Here is an 11,906-nt window from a genome sequence, read left to right on the forward strand (position 1 = left end):
GCAAAATGTATGTCAAGGTATGTACATACGTAGTAGTGTACACTATGTCAAGGGCCGCTGCTATGTACGTTAACCTAACTGGACAGGTGGGCCGTCTTTGGCTTTTCCAATTAGAACCCTGGTTAAAAGAAGATGCAATAAGGGAAAGTGAAGATTTAGGCGGGGACGATGGGGTCGGGGTGCTGAAGGATGAGAGGGCAAGATGGTGTAAGAGGGCAAGAGGGCAAGGGAAGGATGAGAAAAGGTGCCTATGGGCTGGGCTATGGGCTATGGGCTGGCTTATGGGCCACACTACATATGTGCTAGCCAGTCCTTGCCCTTAGTCTTGCCCTTTTTGACTGGTTGTTACTGGTCGCTAACGGTCGCTACCACCTGAGGGAAGTAGGTACGGCTTGGGGGAAGGAAATAGCCGGGTCGAACCAGCCACGCAGAAGAGACAAGAGACCTGGGAAGATTTGATGTAGGAGTTGGGTTAAGTTGTAACTGTGTACGGATTATTCGCACGTAAATTCGGGCACTAATAGCCTATAAAAAGCATATGTTTTTTTTTCTCCCCTTTCTATTTAAATTTTGCCTTTGTAAATATAAATTTTTTTTTTATCTTTGTGAAAAGATATGTCTTCCCGTTGTCCAAATTTAGACGTTGGGAGAAAGAAGGGTCCCTGATATCCACACCGTACTTATGTGGGTGCCGAATAGGTACATTAAGCCATATATGTAAGTACATAAGAAGGTACATAATAAGGTACATACAAGGTTGTGGCACCAACACCAAATAACCTCTGCATGGACATGGTCTTAACTGTATAAGCGCGATCTATAAATGTATGTACGGTATCTGGGTATCTGTATTTTTTAAGGAACATTTTAAATATTCTCGACATTACATACCTAGATACGTTATCAGATCCAGGGTTGGGGGAGAAGCAGGCTGACCTCTTGACCCTCCAAGTCGACCAGATAGTTGACCAGAGCTTTATCGCCTCCGCATCGCATCGACAAGTTCAATACGAACTGTTGGGTTGGCCGCCTATGTCGCTATGTGGGTACCTTATACAAGTACATATCTACCTAAGTACTTCTGCGCCTACCTCGCAATAGTACGGTACTTAGCGCCGAGGAAGGACATGTCTTCTTGTGATACACAGATACACACACCTGATGGGCCTTAAACTTCTTAGACCAAAATTCAGGTTGTACGTGCATGTAAATCAAAACGAATCAAACAACCAAATCCCATATTACCTCTATATAATAAGAATACATCTCGCATTTGGAGGCAGATGCAGAACGTTTGTGGGGGGGTAACGCCATTGCCATTTGCCATGCGACTAAGATGGCTAGTTTAAGTATAATCATCTACAAAATAGGTAACTAAACCAGCTTAAACAATTAGATAAATTAGATACTCACCACTTACCTAGGTAACTAACAGGCATCCCACAACATGTATTCCACATCCACGAGACTCGACAGGGTCTAAGCTTGCAAAGTCCGCGGGCGTTAGTAAACGTTCCACTCAGATGGGTTTACCCTAACTTATTCAACTTACCTAGATGCGAGACAATCCGTCGCTCGGGGGGAAAGTCTAGTGAGGCTCGATACGGCAATGAGCTGACGCGCCCCGTCTTGTGTGCCGTATGTATTCCTATCCAGCATTACCATACTAAATACCTGACCCTAGGTATTTATCAAGGCTCTTACAGTTACCAACTCGGTTACAAGTTCCTCAAAACTGAGCAGCGATACTGACGTCATGTGCTACTAGACATTCGACCTATCTTGGAATCCTACCTCCCTACCTACTACAGTATGTAGAGACTCTTGTAGTAGTGTATCTATCGATCGATCAATCATTTCTCACAAAAGCCTCACAAAAGTTTCCATGGCTTCAACTCTTTCGAGCCTCGCGCTCGGCTCCGGCGTGGCAGCCACTATCACTCGGGCTTTGCAAGTTTGATAGGTACATTAACAGCATTAGCAGCTTAGGTATTCCCCCATTGGTCTGGACTGCCAAAAGTCGCATATTCTATATTCTGTACCCAAGGTGGCTACTTGGCTTGCCTGCATGGTGCTTGCTGCCAGGCTGCTTGCATTTCTACATACACACACGCAGTATGTAGGGTTGGATGCTCCATACATTAGCTGCTCGCCCGTTGGTCACTCCGACTAGATTTTCAACTGGATTGACTGGCTTGACTAGATTTCCGACTGGAATTCCACCTGGGCAGTCAAAAGCATTGACGTCCCGTCTGTCTTACCTACCACACCGTATTCGATATCCGCTACCTAAGTAACGATGTATTGGATATTGTGTACGGCTTCGTGGATTGGTTCTAAACCTTGCCGCACAACGAGCCGAGTCCCCACCGGATTGGTACGTGGACTTCGTGCGTAGCAAATGGGCAAAACGGGTCAAGAGATCGCGGCCCATCTCCCCCTCTCCATCTGTCGGGAGTGGCTGGACCCTAGAAAGCCATTTCATTTGTGCGTTCCTCCTGTCGGCGTCGCTCTGCTGTACGGCATACAAACAAATTCGTTACAAATCTGATGAGCAGCACATACTTTCCTATTTCGCTAGACATGCTGTTTGGTTGTTTACCATACGAGACCCTGTGGCCTTGTGCTGCCTGCGGTTTTACAAGCACAAAGCTTACACTCATTCAGATGTGGCAAACCAGACCCCCGACTCTTTTCGATTAACTAGCCTTCTTTTGCCCTTTTGCCCTTTTCGCCCCAGCGATGATCAGCAAGGGGGTGGACGGATGGTGGGCACTTCACCATCATCTATTGGCAACTTATCGTCACCGGTATGTTGCGAAATGCTTCATTTAAAATTACCTTGAGTCGCATTTTTTATTAAGCAGGTCAGCAATCGGCTAAGAAATCTGAGGGAAAACTCCCTATCGAGGTTGCTATCTCTTTTCCCCCCCTCTCTCCCTACCCCCCAATACCATCAGATAGTAATGTCGAGTGACGTCACAGCATCTGCACATCTGCATGTGCACCCAGCCCGACCCAACAGGGAATCATCCCAGGGTCTTGCCCGCTCTGTGCCAGGTCTTGGCTTTCGAAATACATGAGGCAATCAAATGCTGTTCCATGCGCGAAACTGCACCGACTTCCCTGACTTCCCTGACTTCGAAACGAATCATATAGGAAACCCGGGTCATCGGCTCTTGATGAGATGACAAATGGCCCGGATTCGTAGGGCTATTGGAGCGTAGCGCCGAGTTCGAGAAACGGGACACGCGATAATCCAGGGATCACTGCGGACTGTCACCCGTATTTTCTCCTTTTTTGGTTTCTTTTAGCTTTGTTTTTTTTTTGCTACTGTCCATGTATGTACCGTATGTGGAAAATGGAGCCCTGATAGGCGATGGGTCGTTCGGTCGCCACGATTCTTATTCATTCATAGGGACAGCAAAAAGACCCTTTCGTCTTCCGTATGTCAAAACCCCACAAAGGGACCGTCAAGCGCTTAGCTGCTGAAAGGAGTGGCCGAAGGTTTCCACTTAGGCTACAGACATTTCTCTTCATTTCACGTTGGTCGCCGTTCTATGTTTAGTCGTTCCGAATATCTATCGCTGAGCTTGGAATAGCGCCCGGCTAGAGAGGTAGGCATTGTTCACGGGATGGAACTAAGGTGAGCTAAAGAGGTCAATTCCCGCGGTCCCTCAGTTTCTCTCAGCTCCTCTGTAAGGCCTAGGCTAGCTGGCCTTGCTGGCTGGCTACGCCCCGAGCACGCGAACGAAGTCGAGGTGAAATTACACACACTAGCGTTTCGAATCGTGGATCTCGTTCGCTAATCCTCCAATGCTCGAAATGGAAATATTTTGAGAGCCACTCAGCACTAAAGATCATGGTCAGATACCTACTGCATACCATCTTATATCATAGAAATGAAGGGTGAAGATTTGCACTTCGAGATCCGGGTTCGTCTATTCCTCGGTAGATCTATATACTGACTATCAAACCAGTACCGAGGATCTCAGGATCTATTAACCACGCCGTTCAGCTGTTAGTTTTGGCATATTGCACTTGTAGTCTAGCCTATCGGCCCAAGCGAGGTTATCAGGCAATCCGACACCGCTAGATCTAAAGACTCCGCCTGTACATACACTACACCACGCGAGACCTCTAAATTGCTTGCTATTTATGTATACGCGTACAACATTTTGACAGCTCCGACACGGCCGGTAGTGTAACTGAAAATGCCCGTGTCCTAGCCTCTCGATTCCTCATGAATCCTACGAAGTCGGGAGCTTTCCCGGCCGCGGCGGAATCTCGAATATACGGAGCATGATGCTGAATTTCATCCTATCGCCGAGCTGTAACTTGATTATCGCATCCTCCGAGCATGGCCGTGAAGAATACATCGAATAACCAAGCCACGAAAACTAGGGTTGTTACGGAAAGCCGAGTAAGCACTTGATAGGATAAAATGAGGCGCGCGGCACGGATCTAAGTCAAACATAATAGCTTCATTACCCATTCCTAACACGACCAACAAAAGGATCAAACTCATTCCCGCGTATTATCATAATCAAGATAATGTCGATGCTGATTAATATTGTATTAAATACTAACTAGGTGTTGCGACTTGTTCGTAGTCTGGCCCAACATCACTAGGAGACCAAAAATGATTGTTTTCCGGGAATCAAGTACTGTCCGGGAATAACATATGCCCACGGGGTACCGTCACATCCTCATCTGAACTGTCAAAATCTATGTTTCAGCTTGAGAAGATCGGCCACGGACCCTCTCCCTTTCCCTCCCAATCTGTTAACCTACAAATGCCTTGCGTGGGAATACTAGGTACCCAACCCAACGCTCAGCAGGACGCACGAGCGAATCTCAGGGCCTGGGGGGGCAGCAAGGGCGGGGAGAGGTGGGTGCGAAAATTTGGGAAATTCCGGGGTTGGACAATTATTACTAGTATTACGTACTGCCCAAGTAGTTATTTTATTTTTCGTCGTTTTAATAATCCCTTTCCCGATCATTTTGTTTTTCAAACATGGTCCAGCGCAGAACCACCGAGGGGGTGAAGATCGCCAACGGGCTCCCTCCCAACCCATCCACCCAGAAGTTTCAAAAATGCTCATGTGATGGGCCTTGGTTTGCCCAACCATCGCACAAGAAGACGGGCTAGCTAGCTAGATACCTGGGTAGCTACACCGCGACGGCGCGAGATGAAATACCCTTGGAGAGCTGGGGGCTCCGCGCCGAACGCTGGAATAGTATTTCGTTTCGTATTTCTGCGGTTTGGTAGTAAATATCTACGGATAAAATTATATCGTAAAATGCCACTGCTATTACTAGTTGGCAGGAAGTAGGAAATCTGATTCAGTTACGTATTAGTGTTATACGTGCGTCGTATGTTACCGACGACATCGTACGTGAAAAATAACAAAATAAGCATAATGGGCGCCGAGAAGGCGAAAAAAAAAGGGGGAAGCCATTCGCAGTGTCCTTGTTCGCCTAGCTGACTTGTTTGATAGGGCAAATGGTGTCATATAATACCACATGGTGCTCTAGCCGATCGCAGCGATCTGCGCGAGTTGTCGACTGCCTTAATTACATGTCATATATGGGACGATCTTTCACGGCCAGTCCGCCTTAAAACAGCAGCGACGCGCGATAAAGATCGGTCGTAGTTGGGCGCAGGAACAGCAGAGCCTTTTTGTGCTTCCCCAATATCATATCCCCAAGAGCCAATGCGAGCCGCCCCGGACCACGTACATTAATATCTACTTGCATTTGATCCGAGTCTCGTGGGTAAAAAAAAAAAACCTACGTGAGTACGATTACCTCCTAACCTAGCACGTCTCGTTGGACGGGGGCGATGTGGATTTTTATCAATAATCGTCATTTCGTGTTACTTTGGACAGCTTCATTCTGGTGTGCTAGCTACATACATACATTAGATTCTCGGCGGTTGCCGTGTGATAAAAAAGAAGAAGAAGAAGAAAAAAAAAGGGACAAAATCGAAGACACCGCTGAGGATACCGCTCCTGGTACAAAGCAAAATAAAAGACAATTCAAGCGCCCGTGAAACCTCCAAAGCTTGCTTCGTGAGGGTATCTAGTCGAATGCCAATGCCGCTGCTGAACTTATTGCCTAATAACGCCTTTCACTTCCACTCATCTGTAGATAAAGACAAAATATTACGAAGACGTATTTGAGGCGCTACCTTTAAAGGTGATGAGAGAGCATTTGAATATTAAGCTCTCCGGGCCCCAAATACGTCAGTCTAATTCATCGCACCGTCCCTCCCTTGTCCTACCGCTGACGTCCTTAGAAACCAAGCTCTTCAACCCCACACAACTTCATTCTCTGCTCGACGTCTGATTCGACCTGATCCTGTAGAATGTAAGACTAACGTCGCGGAACACCACCCCGACCGAAGCCGCCACCAGTCGAGTTCCAGCCTTGGGTAACGCTCTGCTTCACTATCATGGCGGCAGCCGCCGCGGCAGCCATTCGCTCCTTTTGACGGTGCCTCTCCTTGAGGTATCCAGCCGCCTCGGGTCGCATGCGCAAGATCCGAAGAATCATGTCATCGGAAGGGTCGGCTTGAGCTTCCTTCCGTTTTTCTTCTTTGGCCCGGCGCATGGTACCAAGGTTGCGGCTCATCATGATACTTTTACCCCTGCGGATGGTTCCCATGCTCGCGAAAGCCGGGCCGCTTTGGGAAGGGCTAAGCGATACGCCCAACGACGCGGGTGCAGAGAGACGATTGGAGCTCATCTGCCCCTGAAGCTGCTGCTGCTGACGTTGGGCGGCAGCCGCGGCCATACGTTCTGACGTGCGAATCAGGTTTTCAGTAGAATCGAAATAGAAGAAGTTGAGTGAGGCGAGCTCGTGATACTTAGGCGATCTAAGGACTTCGGCGGGAACACCAAGGACTTCACCATCTTCGTCTCGCGCGTTGAAGAAATCGAACAAGAGTTCAAGCCACTTGTAGACAACATCGAGCTCGCGCTGAGTGAGCGGCCGTTGGTTAGACGGCTTATCTGAAAGCGGTGGCACGAGGAGGGCTTCGATGGCCATGAGCACTTCTTTCCACAGACGGGTCATAACCGCAACCATGGTTGCCTCCGTCAACGTATCCTTCATAGTAGCAAAGTTTTCATTAAAGTACGTAAAAAGAGACTGCAACGCGTTTTCGATTTCGGTATTTGTGATTTGTGGGATCGTGGACGATCGTTTAAAGAATGAATTGACTTGCGAGGCGAGGTTTCGCCCGAGGAGGTTTCGCAAGGCTTCGTAAGATAGTGATGCGTTGATATGCCGTGTGAGCTTTATGCGAATTTAGTTAGCTGCTTGTCTAAGTGATTTCGGAATTGGAGAAGAATCTACCTTGTCTGTAATTTTACGGACCATATCACGCTCCGTCCTCTTCAGGTGTCGGAACGCTTTGCCAAAGTAGAACTGTATGTCGTCTCGTTCTCCCTCCATGCTTACTCTTAAAAGTATCCTCCCTTGGGTGTCAAGGTCAAGCCAGAATTCTCTGGGAAGGTAATCGCTGAAATGTATCGGATCAAGTTTCAGCGAGGTTCTGCCTACAAAATCGTGGTCGCCGAAGGTATCGTAATCCCAGATCGTAGCCACGATGTTAAGAGGGCCGGAGACTGTTACATCGACCGACTCGTCCCAACGAGGATTGAGAGACCTCATGACAATTCGCGTTTTGTGTAAACGCTTTTGGTACTCGTCCACAAGTACCACATAAGGATCGCTTGTCCCGTTCGGATCACACGCTTTAATTTCCTCTGCTTCGACAATCTTAATAGTAAAGACGTATTTAGCTGGCCTCCTGACTTGCTTCCTAGGCCCATCAACCTTTGCAAGTATGTCGGCACAGGCATCTACATTCATGGACTTTTCGAGCTTATCCAGCTCTTGCATAGCCCATTCGACATTGTTGAGTTTCACTAAGGACTAGAGGGTGTGTTAGTATCAAGTTAAGAATAATAGTTAGTATTAAATCATACCTCTGGATAAAATTGAAACGGTTCGACCCTCTCCTTAGTATTCCAGGCATCTTTAGCGTATTGCATGAACCTTCCTTGCGTCGTTTGGGATGCTGCTGCTGCCTCTTTCTCGTTTGGTCTCGGCGTGTCCATCTCCTTTATAAACTTCTGGTCTACGATCTCGCAGTACCGAGCAATGCTGTTGGCAAAAATCTTTGATAGCGCAGTCATGAACCGAGCATGGTGGACGTCGTTATCCCACTCCAATTTGAAAACTTGATCAGCGGTCTGGTGAAATAGCTGAAACATATCGATTATTGAATGGCTGTGACGTTCGGAGTCTAATGAAATGTGATCGGGTCCGTGGCCTCGTACTTGGAATGGATCTTGCTTGATGGCTTCCTCAACGAACTGTTCCGCTCGGGCTTCTGCATTGTGGATCCAACGCCAGACGAAATCAACCAACAACTCTTCAACGTCAAAAGTAAAAGCTCGACTAGGAAGAGAGGATCTATGAATGCGCCGAATCTCTACAAGTTCCTTGTACAAATCGAAACCATCTTCGAGAGGTAACTCTTCTCCCCGGTCTTGCGCGACCTGCACGATTCTCCTTATCAAATCATGGGCATCGTCTTCAAAATTGGGAAACATCGTCTCCACAAGTACGGTTAACGGGTTCACGCCTAGAATCTCTGGGTTCTTCTTGTAACGCTTTTGAATCCTTTCGCAGAGCTTCACGACCGATTTGCCGAGCTCGACTACATGGCTAAAGTTCCAGTCCTGTTGACTACGGGGAACCTCAGCATCGAGAAAGCCACGATAGACAACTGCGGCCTGTTCTTGTAAGCCAGACTCCAGTAGGCGAGCGAACTCCTGCGCATCTTCTTCTTTCCGCGAGAAGTCAGGGTCGTCAAAAATGTGATTTTGTAGCACGTGTAGCGCCGGTCCAACCGATGGGGGCTTTGGTTCGTAGCAATGCATTAAAGTATCGTAGAGATCGCGAAGGAGAGCATCATTCACTGTTTGTAGTGTCTGCTTATACACAGTGTAATCCGCAACCGTCCACCTGCTCCGCTCTATAGTCGCTAGGGTCTCATTATAGAGATAGATGTGGGGAGGCTTCTTGACTTCTGGCGGTGGAATTTTCACCAAATCAAAGGCATTATCCAGATCAATTACGGTGAACATAGTATCGGTGAATCTGCGGGCTGCTACTTCTAGGAAGACGACTAGACGGGTAACCTGAGGGATTCGCCAGCGGACACACAGCTCCGTAAGGAGATCTATTGACTGCTTTGAGAACAAACTAGATTCTTCGGCCTCCCCATCGTGTATAGCATCATACTCAAGGGCATATTTTGCAATGATCTTGAAGAATTCGCGAGGCTCAGGAGGGATGAAAGTGTAATTTGCGTCGTCAACAGCTCTGATACTGCCAGTGTCGTCCAGCGACATAGATCCAAGGCTGAGTATGTTGTCCATGCCGTACATGGACACCCTATTCGCTATTCCTTGTTCTGGATATGACCTATCTTCTGGATATGGCGAGGGGCTTCCAGGTAATGGTTTATCAATCGGGCTGATAGCAGTGGATCTTCGAGCTAGCTCTGGGCGAGCTGTGAAGATTTCTAGCATCATTTGCGAGAGAAAGGGCGCCTCCGCCTTCTTCCACTCCTGGTACGCTTCAGCGGCGTTGAAATCTTGACTTCCCAGGGCACCACTCATGTTAGAGTTTAGCCGATGCTGGTATGCCTTGAGATCTCTAAGAGCGGCTTCTTCGGTCCAGCTTTGCCGCTGGGCATCAATGTGGCCCTGGACGTCGGAATGGGAGAGACCAAAAATCGTAGCAACGGATTGGACCATAGGCATATCCTTAATATCGTAGCTAAGTGGCACTACCACTTCAATCGTATTTCCGGAATTCTGGCCTGTGTCAATGAAGAGGTTCTGATCGTTGGTCAGGAGCTTCTTTTCAAGGGTGTTTAACCTGTCCATGAGTTCTGATTTATCGCGCTCGTGCCCCTGATCACGTAAGATGCTAGATAGAAGCCTTATAAAAAGCGCGAGGTGCCTGTCGACGAGAAGCTTCCAGGAATCGTCGCCCGGCTCGTGGCCAAGATTACACGCCTTGGTAGCAGCTGAATAGAAAATTAGCACTAAAGGCTCGACCTTGCGCTCCTTGTCGATATTCTTTCGAAAGGCCTGCTCGGTAAAAGCCGTGTACGCCTGCGCAAATGTCTTTTTAACGGCAGCATCATTATAGCCAGGTATTCTTTCAGCACCCATAATAACACGTTCTAGCCTCTTTTCTAGCGGACTTCGAAATCCATGGGGGAGTTTAACGCCACTAGAATTCCCCGGAACGAACTCCTTAACTAAATCGGCAATGTTGGACGTATGAGTCCGCGGGGGTGGTTTCGGTGCGGGAACCCATTGCTTTCGTTTGGTCTTAGGTTGGAGGAGATAATGAAGGTAGGCGACCCGAAGGGCGTAAGTGTAGGCATCGTCATGGCTCACGGCTAATTGCCTAGCTAAAGAATCGGCACGACTCCGTCTTTCGCTATTCTGCAGGCTGTTTATGCGGCGGTCGAGCCGTTGGAACGATGTTCTCGAGGCGGACGACATAATACAAAGCGAAGCTAAGTTGGTCTTATGAACTATTGCTCCACGAATTATCTGCGCCGCATGTTTTTAGCATTGCAAAGCGACCTGCGAAATTTGGGCAAGTGGGAGACTAGCTAGGAAGATTGTGTGAGAGATGACGAGAATAGTGTCGGTCAGGCGATGATAAGGTTAGGTATGTGATACGGTTAGGTATGTGATTAGGTACAGGTAGGTGATTAGGTATGTGGTAGGTATGTGGTATGTGGTATGTGGGTTGCAGGTGACGCCGCCGGCAATTCGAACTAAAGTTTTACGTCTAGAAATAGATCACAATTGGGCGGCTCCTAGGGGTTGGGCTTTTCCTTTTACGAGGTGCAGGAGGTTCCACCAACGTCATTAGGGTCATTAGGGTCATGTAGGTACCTTTTTTATATTTCCCCACAACGAACTCAATAGGTCAATTATGTACCTACCTCCTAGGTTAGGTACCTCAAATAGGGGAGTTACCTTATTGTTGTACACGTATGAAGTTTAAACATCGAAGGGAGTTGAGGGGTCACTTATCGATTCACATCCAATGGAAGTCACTGGATACGGTTCATTGTCGCATGGTAAGACCCTTTCCATAGTTTTCCTTTTTGATTAATACCGTCAATGCCTTTTTGCAAGTCACATGGGCTTTTAGTGTAACGCGGTATGCTTTCTTCTCGAGAAAACGAGAATTGAATATTTTTTCTTTTTATAAAGTTTTAACATCTAGCTTAGAAATTGCGCTTGGTGGTCAATATCGTAGATATCCAACGCCTGCCAAGTCCACATCTTACTTAACCTGTCTCACGAGACGAAAATATGATGTGCGGCATGCGACATGTACTTCTCATTGTAGAGGCGCGCGTTTAGGGTTTCCAAGTTTTTTTTTCTAACTAGTTATGTAAAGAATCAAAGTCCTCTAACGGTTCAGATGTCTCTTCAACCCTTCATCAATAAGAATGTTGCAACATTTGAAATTTAAAGTACACAATTGTTTTGCATAGATTGATACCTCCGCCATGGTATAGTATTGTAAAGAGATTCCATCTTAGTGAACCTGCTAAGCCGGATAATCCTACTTAGGATGCTGCCTTAAGTTTCGTCATCAAACCTACGTAAGTGTTATATACATACCTTCAATCCTTTGATTATAGACTCAAGCCATGCCAAGTGTGAATAAGTACTAAGTGCTTACATATCTAACATACAGAGGTGATTACATTCGTAATAATGGCAATCCGGCCCTAAGGGGCGGTAGCTACAGATATAAAACCATAGTGGCGACTTGTGCTAGTT

General features: G+C 47.3%; 1 protein-coding gene across 1 annotated transcript; it reads right to left on the reverse strand.

Moving 5' to 3' along the window:
- Window positions 1–6,216: 6,216 nt before the first annotated feature.
- Window positions 6,217–11,149, reverse strand: F4817DRAFT_253723 (uncharacterized protein). Its single transcript, XM_049299191.1, has 3 exons — window positions 7,998–11,149; window positions 7,363–7,944; window positions 6,217–7,302 (listed from the first exon to the last, which is right to left on the reverse strand). The coding sequence occupies exons 1-3, from the start codon at window positions 10,599–10,601 to the stop codon at window positions 6,379–6,381; spliced, it is 4,110 nt and encodes a 1,369-aa protein (XP_049155199.1). The 5' UTR covers window positions 10,602–11,149; the 3' UTR covers window positions 6,217–6,378.
- Window positions 11,150–11,906: the final 757 nt, after the last annotated feature.

Source organism: Daldinia loculata, assembly GCF_022478755.1.
Source record: "Daldinia loculata strain CBS 113971 unplaced genomic scaffold F4817scaffold_66, whole genome shotgun sequence".
In the NCBI taxonomy this organism is placed as follows: Eukaryota; Fungi; Ascomycota; class Sordariomycetes; order Xylariales; family Hypoxylaceae; genus Daldinia; species Daldinia loculata.

What these genes read in the sequence shown, in the direction of transcription:
- F4817DRAFT_253723 (XM_049299191.1), bottom strand. Translation starts at nt 10,601, where the DNA reads ATGTCGTCCGCCTCGAGAACATCGTTCCAACGGCTCGACCGCCGCATA. An exon ending in CGTTTCAATTTTATCCAGAG is followed by an intron (nt 7,945 to 7,997) that starts GTATGATTTAAT and finishes CACACCCTCTAG; the next exon opens with TCCTTAGTGAAACTCAACAA. An exon ending in TCCGTAAAATTACAGACAAG is followed by an intron (nt 7,303 to 7,362) that starts GTAGATTCTTCT and finishes ATTCGCATAAAG; the next exon opens with CTCACACGGCATATCAACGC.